Consider the following 22,857-nt stretch of genomic DNA (forward strand, 5'->3'; position numbering starts at 1 on the left):
TCATAGTTTAAAAAAAAATAATGTTAATAAAACTAAAAATGATTTTCAGAATTCTTACTATAACATCATAGTATCCAATTCTTTTTCTAAATTTTAATACCATATAATATTAAAGTTTCAACGTTGATATTTAAAATACATGTTTTGTTTCGGTATGATTTTAATATCTCTCGCAATAACGCAATAAGTTCTGTGCAGTCTTACTATTTTATATGCGGTAATATTATTAACTTTTTGCAATATAATTCTATTATATTATGTAAGTACAAAGTACTTACTTTCCACATAATGTAGTATTAAGAAAAAATAGAATATTTTCCATGTAATATATGAGGGTCGAGGAAAAATTATTTTCAAATATTTAAAATATATTTAACAAGCGAAAAAACATTGAAAATTGATTATTTGTATTAGAAACAAAAATCAAATTTTGTCAGATGTTATTGGTACATAATGTATTATTTCTTGATGTTAACTGTTTTTCTCTTTAGGTGTACTAGTGTAATTGTTTTTATAAAAATCATAAAATAAGTAAAGATATAAGAATAAATTTCCAATAAATATATAGAATATAACTTTAGCATATAAATAATTTATATGTATTTCACAAGCTGGATTCAAAACCTGTAGTGAATATACAATCAGCACAAGAAACTGTATCTAATTTCGCAAAACAAAAAATTATACAAAATTATACATTATATCACTTAAATTGAAATATCAAAATAATCAAAATAAATGTATGTTTGTTAGGTAAAAAGTAATAATAATGTAAATGTACATAAAAAATATATTTATCGAGAAAAGTACAATCTCCAATTTTTTTTAAATATCAATTTGAACAGTTTGCGTGCGTTTCTTTTTTCTTACCGCCGTTCCATGTTTAAATATAATTAATACAACTAATTATAATACAGCGTGACGTGCATACGAAATTTAGATAACGCATCCTGTAATATGGCCATTCTGCACTGTCATATCGAATGACTTCTTGATTATTTTTTTTTCTTAAATGTAATCTTCATTGATCCATGGTTTAATGAAATCAGCAAAAAGCATTAGTAAATATTCTTCTTATTGAGCTATCTTATGAACAAGATAAATTGATTTTATTCAAGAGACTGAACAGTTAGGTAATACTATTAGATTTTTACATATATTATATCTTCGTATAATCACATCTTCATGTAATGCTATATCTCCACATAATATATCGAAATTGACAATCGATATGATCGGCATTATGGCACAGTAACAGTTAGATAATTTATTTGCAATAAAATCTGCGACATAATGATGCAATTTTATATATCATACAAAAATTAGACTTTCTTTAAAAATCAAGTTTTTCTTAATAAAAATGAAATGCGTTTTAATTTCATGGAAAAAATCTATGTATAATATCTTGTGTAAAGATAAGATTGACTTTATGGCAAATATTATTTCAAATTACAAACCCTGACAAATTGAATTGCTTCTAAGTACTTCTTGTTTAGGTTAGGTAATGAAGTTATAATTAACTAACTTAATTATAATTATTAATTTCACTTTTTATTTTGATTTTTGATTCTTTGGATTTTAATTTTATGTTATTTTATGTCGTATCAACTTTTATATACTATATTAGTTACAAGTATATACAAGAAGCTAAAGTTAATATTGATTTAATTGATACTATTGATATAATAAATCATTACGTAATTCATTGTTATAAATTTCATTATTATTCATTTAGTTTATTATTCATTTAGTTTATTATTTATTTAGTTTTGCTTATTTATGAAAGAGAATTAGTTATACGTATTATGCAATAAATCAAAGTTATTATTAATTTAGTTTTTTTATTATACAATTTATAGTTATAAATTATTATTATTGATTTAGCTTGTTTATTCATTTGCAAATTAAAAATTTGTTTTTACGTATAAAGAATCAGTTCTTATTAATTTAATTGATCGATTACGACATATTGTAATTCTTTTAATACATTATATATTAAAGAAAGGGAAAAGGGAAACTTATACAAAATGTCTCTAATCACCCGCAGGCCTTTAAAAAAAAAACAGAAGTGAAATTATTAAAAATTTATTAAAAATCGCTTAAATCTTGATAACTAACTCTAGGTATGCTCTATTTGATGATATTTTTAATTTCCGGAAGTGTTCTTTCAAATGGGGAACCCCTCCGATTGAGATGAAACTTTACACATAGGAGATCATATTAAAATCAGTTGTCAAAGGATTATTCACGGATTTTAAATGATTCAAAAGTTATGGACAAAAATATAACTAAACAACGATATAAAAAAATTAAGTTTCAATGATCTTGACCTTGATATATGTTGTCAAAGTTACTGTCTTGCCTTTCATTTAAAAGGTTTTAATCGTCGCTCGTTGTTTATTAAAAAATTATAAATAAAAATATTTTATAATGTATGTATAATTTTTATCTATTTATTATTCATTTATTTATTTATGTGTAGTAAATCAACGAAAGAGAGAGAGAGAGAAAGAGAGAAAGAGAGAGAGAGAGAGAGAGAGAAAGGGAGAAGCTTTGTCCATTCCAAAGAGCTAACCTAATCTAGGGGCGAGGGTAGAATTCATTATGTCTACGCATGTACTTTGCAAGAAAAAACGAAGTTTACATAAGTTGCAACTTTTCACGCAAAGGAAGGTTTGTCTCAAATCAAATTTTAATTTTAAATTGGAAATAGATTTGGATTAAGTATGAAAAAAGAGAAAAGAATAAAAATTAAAGAATTTTAATTTAGTTTTTTTGATTTTTCACAAAGATAAAGAATTACATATCTTTAAAACGTTTTTTATTTATTTTTAACTTTTTAATAAACAACAAGTGACAATTAAAATGTTACTCAGAACAGTCATCCGAATTGAAGAGGTTCCTCATTCGAAAGTACAGCCCAGATTCGAATTTCATGACGAGAAATAAGAAATTTTTGTCTCAAACAATTTTTCTAAAATGCTTTCCATTGATTTTGAAATGATTGTTAAAAGTATGATTAATGAACACTTAGCTTCAAGATTTTAGCGCTTTCTGTTAAAATCCATTTCCCCTTTTTTTAAAAGATATATCACCGAAAGATTATTATTTTAGAAAGAGACAAAAAAGTTAAATTAAGATTTAAGTTGTAAACGCAGTTGGTAAAATCGGGCATTAGCGTATTGAAATTTTTATGGTGATTAATAAATAAGTCGATAAATCAGCATCAGGTAGCTGCTGCCAACTATAGCTATAGTTTTATCATAGCGTCGCAACACTATCGCGTTGCTTGATAATTGACTTATAAAAAATCTTCAATCTTCGCAGTTGAAAAATATTTACGCTAATGTATTTTCTTAATGATTTGATTTTGCATTTTCTTTTAGATATTGAGAGATATTGACTATGTGAGAGATATCCTTATTTCTTTGAACAATAATTCTCTACTTTAAATAAATTTTTAAGATATCAAACTAATTCGTCGGATTTTCAAGTCGTCTCCTTTTTGTATTTTAAGAACGCAGCAATTACTGTTTTATAAAAAGAATTTATGGAGATTGCTTTTTTTCCCAGTAAACATATTTTAACCACACTGATTTACATACATACACAATGTATGTACGTGTGTTCGTGCGTGCATACACACACACACACAACACACACACACACATATATGGATCATTCCACGTCAAATCAGCCACCCCCCACCCCTACCCAAAATTGTATTAAAGTAAATTTAACTTTTAAGGTACCAAAATTTAGCTTGAAACATCTAGTTTTTTATGCCGTCAGGCGATTTTGAAAAATGTCAAATAATGACATTGGTTTTGTCAGTTAAATAAAAAATGGTATCTATTACCGTATTCAAATCTTTATTATTTTCTGATAGATGAAATACAAAAGTCATTTTTCATGTAATTTAATCCGCTGAATCCAAATCTGAAGTCAGAAAAACAAAATTTTCTTTTTTTTCTTTTTTATTTATTTGACATTTTTCAAAATCTCCAGACGTCATAAAAAACCATATGTTTCAAGCTAAATTTTGGTACCCATATATATACAGGGTGTCTCATTTTAATTTCCTTAGGCAAATATTTCGGAAAATAATGAAAAATCGAAAAAATGTTTCAGACAAAAGTTGTATGGTTTCTAGGAGGACATAAGACGGTGCCATTGATTTGATCTTGAAGAGTCCTTTGAAAATTACGAGAAGATCACTTTATTTTTTTTTAATGGAACACCCTATATACAGGGTGGGGAAAAAGTATGGAAGCAAACAATTATTTCCGAAACTATTCATTTTTCGACAAAATGTCTTAGATATAATTTTTATGGTATGAAAAGATGTATTATGTGGCATAGACGGCATGACCTTGAAATGACCCTTACGAGCTGCATACAAATAACGTAAAAAATTTCAAATGGAACTCAATTGTAAATTACATACATTTTCTTAAAAATAACTATGTGTTTTCTTTCCACCAATTGATTCCTCTCATTATTTTGTACATAAAAGTATTAAGCTAAGATAATCGAAAAATGAATATTTTACAAAATATTTTACGGTTTATGTAAAATTAAGAAATAATTTCAAGCCTCATAACTTGTAAAGTACTTAACGAAAACTAATTTAATTATAATGTTTTGGAAAGCTCTCGAGATGAGCTACAAGAATATGTAAAAATATATAGGAAAAAAATATATAGAAAAAAAAATATATATATATAATATATAAATATATAATATAAAATAAATAGAATATATAAAAAAAAAAATTAAATTTTGTTTTTCTGACTTCAGATTTGGATTCAGATCAAATTACATTAAAAATGACATTTGTACTTCATCTGTAAGAAAATAATATATAGAAACACAGTATATATAGAAAAGATTTGAACACGAAAATAAGTACCATTTTTTATTTAAATGACAAAATCAAGGTCATTATTTGACATTTTTCAAAATCGCCAAATGGCATAAAAAACGAAATGTTTCCAGCTAAATTTTGATACCTTAGAAGTTAAATTTACTTCAATACAATTTTGGGCGGGGGAGGGGGGTGGCTAATTTGACGTGGAATGACCCATATATATATACGTGTGTATATATATATATATATATATATATATATACACGTATCCATAAAATATAACGAATAACTTACCATTTGTATTCTAGTTATGAAAGGTTTCAAAAAATGTAGAATTGGTTGACATTTTGGGCCTATTTGAGAAGAGCTCAAATAATACATATACATGATTACGTGCACAGCACAATTTAGCAGAGAAATAAATGTCACCCTTTCCTCTGGAAAGTATTTTAAAAAAATCCAGCAGAAAATTAAATTAGATATATGATGATGCACATGTAAATTAGAAACCTGATTCTGTTTCTTTCTTAATACAAATATACAAGTTTCAACGAAATCGAATATTTTCAATAAAAGTAGCCACCATACAGTATTGAGCATCTGAAACACAATTTTGATAATATAAAGTGTACAAAATACTACATATTAAAGAAATAAAATATATTATCTAGGATATAAATATAATAACGAATGATAAAATGGAATTTTATCAAAAGAATTATAGAATAGTTAAACTGAAAAAATAAATCAAATTTCTTCCAAGATCTTGATCATATTTCTTGATATATGATTGGAATTATGAGAATATTATTATATTAGACAATTGTTTCTGTGTGCTAATAAAGATCTGTCTGATAATTATTAATATAATATTTTCCTAAATGTCTTGATTCTTTTCGAGAGAAGTTGGAGCTATTATAACTTATAAAATTTATATTTAAAAATTGGCAATTTTGTTTCTTTTAACAGACAATGTAATGTATATCAATAACTAATAATAATCAATAATAATTAATTATTATATATTGTAAAAACATACTCTATATGTATTTGAAGAATCCGGAGTTGGTAATTGTAAACATATTATATTATACTTTGAAAACCAACCAAAAGCTATATGTTCTTTTACAAACCATAAGTTCACCAAAATTTGTATTAAGTTATAAAGCAATATAAACGTTTTCAATTTATACGGTGGTCGATTCTTCATGTAGCGTGGACCACCATAAAGGACAAAATACAAATATCCAAAAATTATGAACATTAATGGAAATGGTGAGGACATCATTGGCCATTCACGAGTTAATGGTTCTGTACAAAAATGTAATATAATTTTTATAACAAAATGTACCTTGTGCATTAATCTTCCTTAAAAGATTTAGGGACTTTAGAGTAAGCTCTTTCAGCATACATTGTGCATTAATTTTTTTTTAATAAAAAAGGCTGAGAGAGGTCTTTCATTCATTTATATATGGATATTATATACAGTAATTATTATTTTAATAATATTGTACTATCTTGCATCAACATTTAAAGACATATAAGAAAGGAACATGTTAAAAATCTCCGTCTTTCTACCTAATGGAGACACGGAAAAAGCCTATTGGATATATTTCTGTGACGTCCACAGATGATGAAAATATAGATTAAAACATGGAAAACTCTGAAATCCTATCAAACGTTATGCGAGAGTGAGGATTCTTTGGGTCGCTAGAAATTAAACCTGGACTTCTATACTCGGAATCTTCAAATCTCAAGCCCTCACACACAAGCTATACCCTCTAAATTCTTATACCCAAAGTCATTAATCCTAACGCTTAAATACATAGCTTTAAATTGCAAACCTTTTAGCCAAGAACTTTTAAATTCTAATCTCAAGAATCCTAATTCTTTGAATTCTAACACAGGTAGCATATATTCGTTTTAAAAACATTTCAACAAATGTTTCTTTGACACGTTTCATAATCGACTCCTAAAAACGTTTCTGATTGGTTAAAATATCCACTTGAAGAATGTTAAGAGATAAGTTTCTTTGCTTATAAAAACTTGCTTTAAAAAATAATATGTTTATAATACGTTTTTTTTTCTTTTATTCGTTCAACGTTCGTTTTTTTATGGAATTAATAAAGTAATGCATTCATATACACTATTTAAAAATGAATCAGTATATTATCACTGAAAGCAGTAAACAGAGTCACTGATACAGCAGTTATATGTTATTATAGCACTGTAAATCAATAATATTTCATTGAAAAATCAATAATATTGGCTGTTTTAATCAGTAATGTTAATTATCTACTTCGTATAAAATTAAAAATTTTATTTATATTTACATGCATGTTAGAACCTGAATGTTAAAAAGATGATGATTTATTTTACATTTTCATGTATAATGAACAGATCATTTTCGTTTATTCGCCGGACGTTTACTCGTCCGACATGTAAAATCAATTTGATATCTGAAGTTTCTCTATTGATATTGTATCAAAAATTAACTTGAAGCAATATTTTCAATTTTATCTGTTGTCTTTTGCAAGCTTTATATAATTCTCATGACTAAAACTTAAATACAAAAAAATAGCGCATCAGTAACGGTAAACAAACAAACTAGCGATTACTGATTTTACAATAAAATTTTACTTCCACTGACTATAATTATTAAGATATAAGATAAAGTAACAAAAAATAAATGTTTCTACTAGAGATCAATGAAATACTGATTCTTAGTGATCTTGTTCATATATTTGTAAATAGAAATTAATATAGTTTTCGTAATAATTATATATATACACCGTGGCCCATTTTAATCGACGCACCTGAATATCTCCGTTTATAAGCCGAATACAAAAAAATTGTTCAGACAAAAGTTGTATGGCTTGAAGGGGGACATAAGATGGTATCATTGGTTTTATCTTGAAAAGTTGTTTGAAGGTCTCATGAAGGCTACCTTCAATTTTTTAAATGGAACCCCCTATTTTTTATTACTTATTCTTATAGCTTATCTCGAGAGCTTTTCAAAACACTATAATAAAGTATTTCTTCATTGAGTACTTTTCGAGTTATGAGGCTTGAAATCATTTCTTAATTTTACATAAACCATAAAATATCTAGTAAAATATTCATTTTTCGATTATCCTACCTTAATACTTTTATGTACAAAATAATGAGAGGAATCAATTGCTATAAAGAAAACATACAATTGTTTTTGAGAAAAAATATGGAATTGTTAATTGCAAATTACATATTTTTTCTTAGAAACAACTATGTGTTTTCTTTACACCAATTGATTCCTCTCATTATTTTGTACATAAAAGTATGAAGGTAAGATAATCGAAAAATGAATATTTTACCAGATATTTTATGGTTTATGTAAAAGTTATGTTAAGAAATGATTTCAAGCCCCAACTCGAAAAGTACTCAATGAAGAAATACTTTATTATAATGTTTTGAAAAGCTCTCGAGATAAGCTATAAGAATAAGTAATAAAAAATAGGGGGTTCTATTTAAAAAATTGAAGGTAGCCTTCATGTGACCTTCAAACAACTTTTCAAGATAAAACCAATGATACCATCTTATGTCCCCCTTCAAGCCATACAACTTTTGTCTGAACAATTTTTTTGTATTCGGCTTACCAACGGAGATATTCAGGTGCGTCAATTAAAATGAGCCACGGTGTATATATATATATATATATATATATATATATATATATATATATGTATATGTATGTATATATGTATATATAATTTAAAATTAATTTGAAATTAATAAAAATTAGTTTTTATTTTGTCTATAGAAACGTGAAAATTACGTTTTCTTAACTATAAAGCGTTTCTATAGAAACTTATTTCTTATTTCTTATTAATGCTTTACGGTTAGAAAATATTGGATTTTAAGAAACGTATATAAAACGAACGTCTGTTACCTAGGAAGCCCTTGAATCTTGAATTTTTAAACTCGAACTCTTTCAAGTTTCAGTCCTAGAACACTAAACTCTCAACTTTTGAACTTAGAACATTAAACCTTAAAACATTAAATCTTGAATGTTTTTTAACCAAAAACTCAGAAATTCCAATTTCTTAAACCTCTAACGCTTTAATTTTAATTATTCTTTTTTCTTTGATTTATTTGGTTAGTAATATTTAGTTTGGTACTTTGATTTTACTAATAATATTTGGCAACATTATTATTAATACTACGGAAGAACAAGAAATAATAAAGTAATAAAGATTAATTAGGGTTCAAGAGTTAATCATTGAAGGGCTCCTGCTTTGTAGATCATATGTTTAAACTTTTTATCTTTAAGATTGAGATTAGAGTTTAAGAGTTCCTAGCTAATGGATTTGCGATTTAAGTTTATTTGTCTAAACGTTAGGATTAATGACTTTGGATTTAAGAACTTAGGGATGTAGCTTAATGCCTTGGATTTTAAGGATTTCGTGTAGGAGTCCAGGTTTTAATTCAGCAACCCGAAAAACTCTGTACATGATGCTTTCAGTATCAAGAATGACACATACCTGAGAGTAATAATTGTTGTATTTTAGTCACTCTCATACAGAGTGTTTTGAAATTTTTCGCAATTTCGAAGTGTGAAGGTAGATTCGTTCAAATTAAGGAAGGTCCTATACTATTCCGAGCCTCACACACCATTTCTTCCTCATCCACCGCTTTGCCGCGTGCCTAATACACATTACAGTGAAACAACTCTTGTCGCCGCGCGCTTCTACTCGCAAATTCGATAGATCAATCTTCTTTAATTAATTTTTCGTTAATTATTGTGAATATCGCAAAATAGTATAGCATCTTCCTTCTTAATTTGAACCAATCTACCTTTACACTTCGAGACTGCAAAACATGACATAGACATTCTAGACATTTGCCTGTATAATGTTCGATAAAGTCTCAAAAATTTTCACGAGTTTTTCACTGTCTAATCTATGTTTTCATCTCTATAAGCGTCGAAAATATATCCAATAGGTTTTTTCCATTTCTCATTTTTTAGATAAAAAAATGGAGATTAACATGATTCTTTGTATGGCATATTAATACAATATAATAAGTTAGATTCAGATATATGCATTTTAACAAAATAATCGGCATAACTTTATTTTTTATGTAAAAAACAGCGTGACAATTCAAACTTTCTATATTTAATTTTTCACATTACAATTTCTTTAATTTTAAAATTTTTGTTTTCTATATATTATAAAATATTTCCAAAACACTTTAATTTATCAAATACCAGAATCATAGCACAAATTTAACTCTTACTTCGAAATTGTACAAATAAATAATAACAATATAAATTCCTATTAAAATATAGAAATCCTTTATAATTAATGCACATTATTAGTTTCTAGTATTTAAAGAACTTTGAAAAGATAAAATTACTTACCAGAAGAATTTATAAATAAATTATTGTAAACTTGTTCCATTACATAAAGAAATATATGTAGTCAGTATCAGTATATATACACACACATATATATATATATTTTTTTTTTTATAATTATATATATGGACATTAACCGTTATATTCGTATTATACTAACGTTAAATCTTTTATGCCGTCTAACCGTCACTTTATATAAGGTGTCACAGTATGCACATTTTATCTAGATATTAATATTAATGACTATTAATATTAATGCATGAAATACTTTGCATTTGAAGATTCATAGTGCTAACACAACAGTGCACAAATAAAAAAGAATAGAAGGCAGGAAGTTGTGGCGTAAATATTCATTTTCTCATCAATTTTTAAAAGAGAAGGCAATTTAATCGAATGATATTTGTCTTCAAACCATCCTCAATAACTGTTACAGATTAAAAAGAAAAATTAAAGCGTTATATCTGATTAAAAATCGTAAAGTTCTGAATCATTTTTTTCTATAATGCTTAATAAGGCGGAAATTATTGAATAAAGTTGCGCCAATAAGCACAGACCTTTAGACGGGCGCACATCAGTGAGCTGCGCCTTTGCAATATTCTTATGCGTCGTAATAATGCAGAAAACTTTATTTTGCATTAAAAGTCATATTTCTTCGGTTAAAAGCGTTTCCTTAAAGAAAATTTCGACAAGGAGGCTAAAGGTCGATGCTTATTACCGCAACTTTACTCAATAATTACCGCTTTATTAAGCATTATAGAAAAAAAATGGTTCAGGTCTTTTCGACTCGATTTTTAATCAGGATTAACGCTATTTGCGCTGTGTGCGCTTAGTTACACTCTGTATATATATATATATATATATATATATATATATATTTATATATGTTAGAAAAGTATGTTTGCATAGAATATGTATATTATTTAATTTATACTATTTAACTCGCTTGTACGTTACTGCAGATACGGTCGATTCAAGCAGCTGTCATCTATGAATCATTCAATTGATTAGAGTTGCAGTCGGTAATTGATCCCTAATGGTAAAAGGTTGGTACAACCATTATGATTCACCCTGTATATGTTACAATTTAAAATCTAAATAATCTATTAAATCACTATCAAAGAAACAAAACGAAACGTGAAATATGTATATTTTGAATATATACTTATAATAAATAATTTATATATTGTTGCGCCCGCGGAACGATATATATCGAACGCGCGCGACACAATCGGCATACGTTGACGCTCGTAACTAATAATGTAATTTAAGGAGCATAAGAATTTTAATTAACCGCGAGTAACATACAAGAATTCGGAATAATCGTAAAACGGATCACAAATAGACACGCGTCCACACAACTTAACAGATGTGCTCAGACTCTTTGACGGTCGCTGGTCATAACAACGGTCTTGACAACGGTCTTGACAACGCGCGCAGAAACGCGGGATGCGGGGACGCAACAATATAATAAATAATAAATTCCTTTCTAAAAAGTGCATGTTAAATCGATTCTCGAAAGTCTCGAAGTATTGTTGCCTCTTTTCCGATGCCGGTTGGTACTTTTATTGCGCCCAATTCATGTTGTGAGCAGTTGTCATTTGCGATTATTACAAATTTTGACAACTTGTGTGACAGTGAGAAATGTATAACGAAAGGGAATAAATGGCACGCGCTTTGCGTTGTCTAGTATGATAAATAATTTATATTAATGACTTACATCATATCTTATTAGTCCATCCATTTCCAAAATCTTCTTCTTTCTTTTGCTTTCTTCGCTTTTTCCTCGTGGCACTTCAACCCTCCTTGCATATATTTGAATTCCTCGTTGCACTTACACTCATTCACGAAAAGTTCCTCGTTGCACTTGCAATTGTGTTCAGAGAAAAAATTTGATAATATATGATACGTTTTACATCACTACTTCACTGCTCAAAAGCCACTGATCGAATAATCGTAAGTCAGAAACATTGCCGCGATACTGTTTATATCGCCAAAATTGACTATGTATAAAGAAAGAATTTGATAATATGTGAAAAGTCTCTCACGTCGCTACTCAAGGTTATTGTGCGAATGATAACAAAGCCATGTAACATATTAACAATAGCGCTATACTATTTATCAAGATCGAACACGGTGTTATTGATAATTCTCTCGTTGCCGAAATATTTTCCGTAATATTAAATATTTGCGCCAGAAATATTAAATTATAGAAGTATTTAAATTTATTGATTAAGATTAATTGATTATTTATTAAACTATTCATCACTCATGAAGTCTTTCGTTATGCTAATTATTTGCACCTATAATTCGATTGTTTCGAAAGTATCGAAACATAATTTGTTGTAAATATTAATAATTAAAAATTAATTAACTTTTGATAAACGACATAAAACGACTATCGCAACGATAAATATTTTTCAAATCGTAATTCATTACTGCAAATAAAAATTGAAACAGAAGGTACATGAAAGGGGACAAGAGAATTAAATATGCATGATCTTTTGATCATTGATGCTTTTTATAATATTTTTTTAACAATATATAAATAATTTAAATATTTTCATAATATTTTCACACTAAGGTTACTGTATTTAAATATTTTCATAATATTTCCACACTAAGGTTACTGTTTTGCGCTTTGGTTAGACCATACCTTGAATATGCTGTTACGGTATGGGCTCTATATCAAACAAAGTACTGCGTAATGATTGAAAGTATTCAACACCGCTTTCTTCGAAGAGTTAGTTTTCTCACGAACAATCCTATGCACTATTCGGACCATAATTATGATTGGATAATGAATTTGCTTAATCTCGACTCACTGGAAAATAGAAGGAGATTTTTTGATATCCAACTCCTTTTTAAAATAATCAATGGGTATATAACCTGTCCTGATCTTACTGGCCGTATTGGACTGCACGCTCCTGTCAAATCATTGAGAGCCAACTCTATCTTTCATGAGGAATCGCACCGTACCTCCTATGGCAGATTTAAACCCTTTAATCGAATATGCCTATTGTCTAACGATATATCTAATCGAATTGATTTTTTTCACGGCTCTCTTAACAAATTTAGATGCTCTTTAGCCAAATGTCTATACTATCCCTTCCGTTGTAAAAAAATTGTAATGTATTTGTACTAAAGGGACTTAATGGTCCCGTCTATAAATAAAATAAATAAATAAATAAATAAATATTGGAATTAAATATATTTCGACCAATGCTTTAAATTGTTTTATTTTGTGTTCTCTCACAATCCTCTTCCCAAATTATATTTAGATTGTCAAGTAAAATAATAAAGTAATACGGATGGAATATATTTGTGACTCTAATTGTAAGTATTAAAATAATAATTATTGTTCGTAAAGATTGCAAACATCGATGTGATTATTTAATATGGATCGATTCTCGATTAAATTGTATATTGTTTAATTAACTAAGATTGAGAAAATTTAAAGTATTGATTGAAATATATTTAATTCGATGTAAAAATTATAGAATAGCGAATCAATTATGGCCTAATAAAACAATCTTGTATTGCTCTTTCTTGTTCAATTCAGAAAGAATTAACGAGGAGGCGAAAATCTATCCCCATTTCATTTTTTAAAACTATTTTTTAAATATATTTTTTACATTTTCTTTTACTACATTATTTTCTACGCTTTCCTTATATTTACTTTATAGGTTTTGTATTTATTGCAGAAACAATATACAAAAAAACATTTATACACAAAGAATTTGCACACCAAACAAATTTTATTTTATTGCTATATTATTGCATAATGCACAGATAATTTCACGTTTTTTAAGACGATAATTTACGTAATTGTCAAACTTAAGAAAATTCTCTCGTAAATATCCTACTACAATATATTAAACAGATTTATAAACCGAAGAGAAAATAGCAAATTATGAATAAGCAATCGAAAATTGATATTATAATATTATTTCATAAATATTTGCATTACAAAATTGGATACTTACAAAACAAATCACTTGAGTTTGACAATCTTGTAGATTATTGTTTAAAAAATTGTGATGCTATCTATGCATTATGCAATAAAGCATTAGTCATAAGTGTACTTATTGTACTCTTGCAAATTCTTTTCTAAAAAAAAATCTTTTTGCGCATCGTTTCTACAAAAAATATCAAACCTGAAAAAATACACATAAATAAGGTGTGAAAAATTTCCCCCAAAAAATAAATAAATAAAAAAAAAAATAAAAAAAATAAATTTAAAAATGTAAGAAATATATGAAAAAATAATTAAAACAAATGAAATGGAGTATATTTTCGTCATCAACTCATTAGTTATTTCTAGATTCGAAGAACAAAACAAAAGTTTGTTAGAACGCTATATTTAATTCGTATTCTATAATTTTTATGAAATTTCATGTCCTTCCAGTGACAAGAAAAACCTCTTTACCTCCAAAATTTAAAAAATTTGAACATTATGAATTTAAATGCAACAAATTAGTTATTCGTACTTATAAATAAAAAAAGGCAGTTTTCAACTAAAATTGCATCATTGCTATTATAAAAAAATACCTGTTTATTGTTTCGGACAATTGTACAGATATACGGAGTTTCGATGAAATCGACAAGTAACACAAAGATAAATTTGCAAGAATGATATTAATCTTATATAATATTATCTGTATTTTTTATCGCAAAATTTTGCATTATTTGATTTCCATTGTAGAGGTTAAGTGGTAAACACGATGAAAAATATTAACACCTACATTGCATTTTAATATATTGAATCAGTTTATTGATATCTTGATCAAGCAGAGCGATGACAAAATCTTTGAAGGATGTCGGAGGAAGTAGTAAGTTGTAAAGAATTTATTACCATTTATTAGTGAACATACGCTAAATGCGACATGCGCTAAAAGTTCTTATTGCGTATCATGTATAAGAATTTCATTCGAAATAATTATAGCTTAAAATAAAAATAGAATTTGTTCCTATATAAAGTAACAATGCTACACGTAAAGATAGATAATATCCGATATTTTTTATAGTCAAAGCTTCACAAAATAATCAATTGTAAGTAATTCGATTGTTTCACTTTTCTATTTTATAATAAATGCATTTGTAGAAACTGGCATGGGCATATCCCTGTAAAATTTGGGCGAGTTCCAAAAACAATATCGATAAATGCGACTTACAAAATAATTGATTTGATAATTTATAGGTAAATCATGAATATAATATATAATATAATATATAAAATATAATAATTATATGATATCTATAGCCCTTTAACTTGTAATTGTGATATTATAAGTAATGTATCGCTGGTCAAATGGCGCAATAGTCTGGATTCAGTAATATTTTGAAATAATTTTTCGATGAAATGTGCTTTTCCTTTTTCTTCACGCTCTTTCTTCGGGAATTATTGCGATTTTTGTTCATTCCTATTCCTTGTGCTTGTGGACATAATAACGTTTCAAAATTAAGAATAACTTTGATTTACACTTTTGGTCATCGCAGCCCATTTATACATTCTTCGTTTGTGCTATTCTAACGGACGACTTTTTCTCTCATTTTTTCCGCACGACTTCGATCTGCGTTTTGGAGCGCAGGTGAGTGACTAGCTGCCCCTCCAACTTTTTCATTGCGATAAGTAATGTTTCATTTGCGAAACTTAATTATATTGTATTTTCATTCCTATTTTTATCTCAAAATTTAATTTGTATGATAGCGACTTTTTAATATTTAAGATTGTACTGACTATATTTTGTATATTTTTGTATTGCTTTTTCTGCTTTTTTTGGCATTGAGAATGATCCGGAGAGAATCAAAACGTCTGCGTTTTTCTACATTGAATGCTCGATCAAACATCTTTATATCATTTTTTGAATAATAATAATTAATATGTTATTCATGATCATTTAATATAAAATCATTAATTTTCAACACTTGTGGTTTATATTAGCCTTTTGAAAAAGTTTTTATTTATTTTTATCTATTAAACTACTTTTCATATTCTTTCTAATTTTCTTTAAAATAACATTACATCATCATTTGAAATTAAATGATTTTATTAAATTTTGGTTTAGAGGAATAAGTTTAGAGAAATACAGAAGATGTATTTGGAAAAACGTAAGAGATCAGAGTTTCTAATTTAAGTTTGACGCAATCGAACATTATAAATTGTGCTGTACTATTTGTACTAAACACATAATCGCACACGTTATGATGTAACATATGTATATCGTAAAATTAAATCATCATTATTTGTAACAGAATTTGAATTTTAAACAAGAATAATGTTATATGTGTATATATATATATATATATATATATATATACATATATATATATATATATTATGTGTATATATATATGTATATATGTATATATATATGTATATATGTGTGTGTATATATATATATATATATATATATATATATATATATATGAAATTACAAAAGAAATAAATAATATTAAATAATACAATACTGTGTTATGCTCAATTTATATATATATATATATATATATATATATATATATTTTATTAACATCAAATATGTACATAATTAATCAACATAATTAATTGTTTGATAATTGTCCAACATCACTTTTGTAATACGAGTGAATAGTTATTTTCGATGTATTTTTGCTTATTAAATAAAAATCTGTTGTCCAACTTTGGCAACACATCATAGTTTAAAACAAAAATAATGTTAATAAAACTAAAAATGATTCTGAGAATTTTTACTATAACATGATAGTATCCAATTTTTTTTCTAAATTTTAATACCACATAATATTAAAGTATCATCTTTGACATTTAAAATATATGTTTTGTTTCAGTATGATTTTAATATAATTCGCAATAACTCGAGTTCTGTGCAGTCTTACTATTTTATATGCAGTAATATTATTAATTTTTTGCAATATAATTCTATTATGTTATGTAATACTACATTATGTGAAAAGTAAGTACAAAGTACTTACTTTTCACATAATGTAGTATTAAGAAAAAATAGAATATTTTCCATGTAATATATGAGGGTCAAGGAAAAATTATTTTCAAATATTTAAAATATATTTAACAAGCGAAAAAACATTGAAAATGATTATTCGTGTTAGAAACGAAAATCAAATTTTGTCGGATGTTATTGGTAGATGATATATTATTTCTTGATATTAATTGTTTTTCTCTTTAGGTGTACTAGTGTAATTGTTTTTATAAAAATCATAAAATAAGTAAAGATATAAGAATAAATTTCCAACAAATAGATATAATACAACTTTAGCATATAAATAATTTATATGTATTTCACAAGCTGGATTCAAAACCTGTAGTGAGTATACTATCATCACAAGAAACTGTATCTAATTTCGCAAAACAAAAAATTATACAAAATTATACATTATATCACTTAAATTGAAATATCAAAATAATCAAAATAAATGTATGTTTGTTTGTAAAAAGTAATAATAATGTAAATGCACATAAAAAATATATTTATCGAGAAAAGTACAGTCTCCAATTTTTTTTAAATATCAATTTGAACAGTGCGTGCGTTTCTTTTTTCTTACCGCCGTTCCATGTTTAAAAATAATTAATACAACTAATTATGATAGAGCGTGACATGCATACTAAATTTAGATATCGCATCCTGTAATATGGCCATTCTGCACTGTCATGTCGAATGACTTCTTAATTATTTTTTTTTATTAAATGTAATCTTCATTGATCCATGGTTTCATGAGATTAAATTTTGGTACCTTAGAAGTTAAATTTACTTCAATACAATTTTGGGCGGGAAAGGGTGGCTAATTTGTGGAATGACCCATATATATATATATATATATATATATATATATATATATATATATATATATGAGTATACATGTATACATAAAATATAACGAATAACTTACCATTTGTATTCTAGTTATGAATGGTTTCAAAAAATGTAGAATTGGTTGATATTTTGGGCATATTTGGGCAGAGCTCAAATAATACATATACATGATTACGTGCACAGCACAATTTAGAAAAAAAATGTCGCCCTCTCCTCTGGTACGTACTTTAAATAAAGCCAGTAGAAAATTAAATTAGATACATGATGATGTACGTGTAAATTAGAAACCTGATTCTGTTTCTTTCTTAATACAAATATACAAGTTTCAACGAAATCGAATATTTTCAATAAAAGTATCCACCATACAGTATTGAGCATCTGAAACACAATTTTGATAATATAAAGTGTACAAAATACTACATATTAAAGAAATAAAATATATTATCTAGGATATAAATATAATAACGAATGATAAAATGGAATTTTATCAAAAGAATTATAGAATAGTTAAACTGAAAAAATAAATCAAATTTCTTCCAAGATCTTGATCATATTTCTTGATATATGATTGGAATTATGAGAATATTATTATATTAGACAATTGTTTCTGTGTGCTAATAAAGATCTGTCTGATAATTATTAATATAATATTTTCCTAAATGTCTTGATTCTTTTCGAGAGAAGTTGGAGCTATTATAACTCATAAAATTTATATTTAAAAATTGGCAATTTTGTTTCTTTTAACAGACAATGTAATGTACTATATATCAGTAACTAATATATCAGTAACTAATAATAATCAATAATAATTAATTATTATATATTGTAAAATCATACTCTATATGTATTTGAAGAATCCGGAGTTGGTAATTGTAAACATATTATATTATACTTTGAAAACCAACCAAAAGCTATATGTTCTCTTACAAACCATAAGTTCGCCAAGATTTGTATTAAGTTATAAAGCAATATAAACGTTTTCAATTTATACGGTGGTCGATTCTTCATGTAGTGTGGACCACCATAAAGGACAAAATACAAATATCCAAAAATTATGAACATTAATGGTGAGGACATCATTGGCCATTCACGAGTTAATGGTACTGTACAAAAATGTATTATAATTTTTATAACAAAATGTACCTCATGTTTTTCATATATTATAAAATATTTTTAAAACACTTTAATTTATTAAATACCAGAATTATAGGACAAACATAACTCTTACTTCGAAATTGTACAAATAAATAATAATAATATAAACTCCTATTAAAATATAAAAATCCTCTATTATAATTAATGCACATTACTCTCTCTCTCTCTCTTTTCTAGTATTTAAGGAATTTTGAAAAGATAAAATTACTTACCGGAAGACTTTATAAATACATTATTGTAAATTTGTTCCATTACGTAAAGAAATATATGTTGTCAGTATCAGTATATACACACACACACACACACACACACACACACACACACACACACACACACACACACCACACACACACCACACACACACCACACACACCACACACACACACACACACACACACACACACACACACACACACACACACACACACACACCACACACACACACACACACCACACACACACACACACACACACCACACACACACACACACACACACACACACACACACACACACACACACACACCACACACACACACACACACACACACACACACACACACCACACACACACACACACACACACACACACATATATATATATACAGGGTCTACCAAAAGTGTGGAAACCCCTAAATATCTCGGAAAATATACGTTTTACAGAAAAGTGTTTCCAACAAAAGTTGTAGGGTTTAAGAAGATCTATATACTGATTCTATCAGTTTGACCTTGGATGGCGTCGTCAAGGTCAGGTCAAGGTCACATTGACTTTTTTAAATGACACCCCCTACATTTGATTGCATATTCTTATAGCTTAATTCAAGAGCTTTCCAAAACACTATAATAATGTTCATTTTTATTAAGTACTTTGCGAGTTATGAGGGTTGAATGATAGAGTAGCGCCGGTATTAACATTATCCAAGGTGTACTACATGGAGGTTACTCGCTCGGATTTGCATCTGTTGTGTGTGTGATCCAACTAACTAAGGCAAGATCGGTCGTGGATCCAGTCAGCAAAAGCAAAGACCCAACCAAATTACAATCGAGTATTTAAAGACCTGGAAAGCAATCGACATAGTAAACAGTAAATAAATTTGTGGATGCTCATTTATCATAATAATTGTTCGAAATGTGTGCGTGTGCGTGCGTGCGGTGCGTGTATACAGAGATCAGGTTAGGTTGCACCAAACGATTGCAAATGTGTTTCAATGTGTTAAAGTAAATGCTGAAAGTGGCTGCCATTTACTTCCTGACAATATGCTAATCTTTGGTAGAATGTAGAAATGACTTTACGATTCGTTTCAAAAGGTATCAAAGCCATTTCATCCCTTATTCGCTGTATCAATTCGTGAATGGTTTTAGGTTTTGTTCTGTAAACCTTACTCTTCAGATATCCCCATAGATAATAATCAAGAGGAGTTAGATCTGGTGACCGAGGTGGCCAATCCTCTCCTCCCTCATTTCCGTTCCTTCTTCCTATCCACCGTAGCGGAAAAGTCTCATTTAAAATACGACGTGGTCCTGCACCAAAATGAGCAGGAGCTCCATCATGCTGAAACCATATTTCTTGGAAATTATTTGGAAAAGTATTCTGTATGGCTGGAATTATTTGATCAACAAGTAATCTCTCATACCTTTGAGCGTTCAAATATTCTTCAAAAAAAAACGGCCCTATTAAATAGCCATCTATTATTCCGCACCATACATTTATTTTTTGTGGATGTTGTGTGTGAGTTTCCCGCACCCAATTCGGATTCTCATCTGACCAGAAACGAAAATTTTGATTATTAACTTCTCCCGTTAAGGTAAAAGTTGCCTCGTCTGTGAAAACAATTTGATAAGGGAAGATGGGCCGGACATCTATTAGTGCCATCATTCTTTCACAGAAATGTATACGACGCTCCTCATCTCCGTTTTGCAATTCTTGAACGTATTGCAATTTATATGGATGGAACTTGTTCTTCTTTAAAATTCTCCAAACCGACATGGGAGCAATATCGTGAGTTTGAGCGACTCTCTGAACACTAGAATTGGGATCTTCAATAAATGTCTGCAGAACATCAAGTTGTTTTTCTTCGTTGGTTGCAGACAATGGTCTTCCTGACTTAGAGCGATTTCTTACGCTACCAGTTTGTCTAAAACGTTCTATTGTTTTTAACACAGTGGACTTATTAATTCGACGGTTCGGATACGTGTCATTAAATAATCGAACGACATCAGAGAACGATCTTTCGTTATCACCCCATCCACGCATCATGAGGATAGTGATTCTTTCACGTTCCGACAAGTCGCCAGCCATTTTTAAAACGTTTAATTTTAATTAATCGTACGTTGTATTTGGACGATAACAATTAATTTCTGCTTGCTCAAAGCTGAAGTTAGAAGGTGCTCGTTCTTTGATAGCTTTATACATTCTTAGTTGAATTTTAAATGCGAGTTAGACTGCACGTAGTGCGTCACATAGCGGTAAATGAAGGAACTAACGAGACGTTTCATACACGTTTTATGGAGCAATTTTTTGGCAATTTGACTTCAGCGAAATATGAGGATATGTTGAGGAATCGATCTTGCCTTAGTTAGCTGGATCACACACACAACAGATGCAAATCCGAGCGAGTAACCTCCATGTAGTACACCTTGGATAATGTTAATACCGGCGCTACTCTATCATTCAACCCTCATAACTCGCAAAGTACTTAATAAAAATGAACATTATTATAGTGTTTTGGAAAGCTCTTGAATTAAGCTATAAGAATATGCAATCAAATGTAGGGGGTGTCATTTAAAAAAGTCAATGTGACCTTGACCTGACCTTGACGACGCCATCCAAGGTCAAACTGATAGAATCAGTATATAGATCTTCTTAAACCCTACAACTTTTGTTGGAAACACTTTTCTGTAAAACGTATATTTTCCGAGATATTTAGGGGTTTCCACACTTTTGGTAGACCCTGTATATATGGGACGTTTCACGTCAACCGGATCACTTGTCTGCCCAAAATTTGAAGCGACCTACAAAGACGTTCGATAGCTCAAAAAATTAGTCTTTACTAGTACTTTCGAAAGTCATGTGCCCCGTTTTGAAATTCAAAATGGCGGATCCAATATGGCGGGTGAATGGATGAATAATTATTGAATAGCCTACGTAATTCCACAGTATCTCCTTTTTCAAAATTACATTGGCGTTGAAATTGCTTAGAAAGGAGTTTTCAGTGTCTCTGATGACAATCCTAGAGTTGTGTCACTGAAATCCAAGATGGCTGATCCAATATAATATTAACAGCTCACTGAGTTACCGATGGGATTGCTCACTAACTACTTTGAAAAAAAAACGTTAGAGTAGTAACCACAGTAACAATTTGATTTTTAAATTAAGTAGTCTTTTTACGGTTTCTGCAACCATATTGGATACGCCGTCTTGAATTTCAGTAATGTAACTCCCAAGTTAAGATTAGCTTTTTACTAATTTTCACACTTTCAGCAGCCATATTGGATCCGCCATTTTGAATTTCAAAACGGGGCACATGACTTTCGAAAGTACTAGTAAAGACTAATTTTTTGAGCTATCGAACGTCTTTGTAGGTCACTTCAAATTTTGGGCAGACAAGTGATCCGGTT

The 22,857-nt window shown here is 28.3% G+C and overlaps 1 protein-coding gene and 1 pseudogene across 1 annotated transcript; both read right to left on the bottom strand.

Annotated features, from left to right (window-relative positions):
- Positions 1 to 413: 413 nt before the first annotated feature.
- LOC112639432 (elongation of very long chain fatty acids protein AAEL008004-like) lies at positions 414 to 10,323 on the bottom strand. Its single transcript, XM_025413289.1, has 4 exons — positions 10,266 to 10,323; positions 5,910 to 6,181; positions 5,165 to 5,470; positions 414 to 660 (listed from the first exon to the last, which is right to left on the bottom strand). The coding sequence occupies exons 1-4, from the start codon at positions 10,303 to 10,305 to the stop codon at positions 472 to 474; spliced, it is 807 nt and encodes a 268-aa protein (XP_025269074.1). The 5' UTR covers positions 10,306 to 10,323; the 3' UTR covers positions 414 to 471.
- Positions 10,324 to 17,822: 7,499 nt separating this feature from the next.
- Positions 17,823 to 19,492, bottom strand: LOC112639429 (annotated as a pseudogene).
- Between the last annotated feature and the right edge of the window lie 3,365 nt (positions 19,493 to 22,857).

The sequence above is a fragment of the Camponotus floridanus genome, unplaced genomic scaffold (assembly GCF_003227725.1).
Source record: "Camponotus floridanus strain SB8 unplaced genomic scaffold, Cflo_v7.5 scaffold64, whole genome shotgun sequence".
Taxonomy (NCBI): Eukaryota; Metazoa; Arthropoda; class Insecta; order Hymenoptera; family Formicidae; genus Camponotus; species Camponotus floridanus.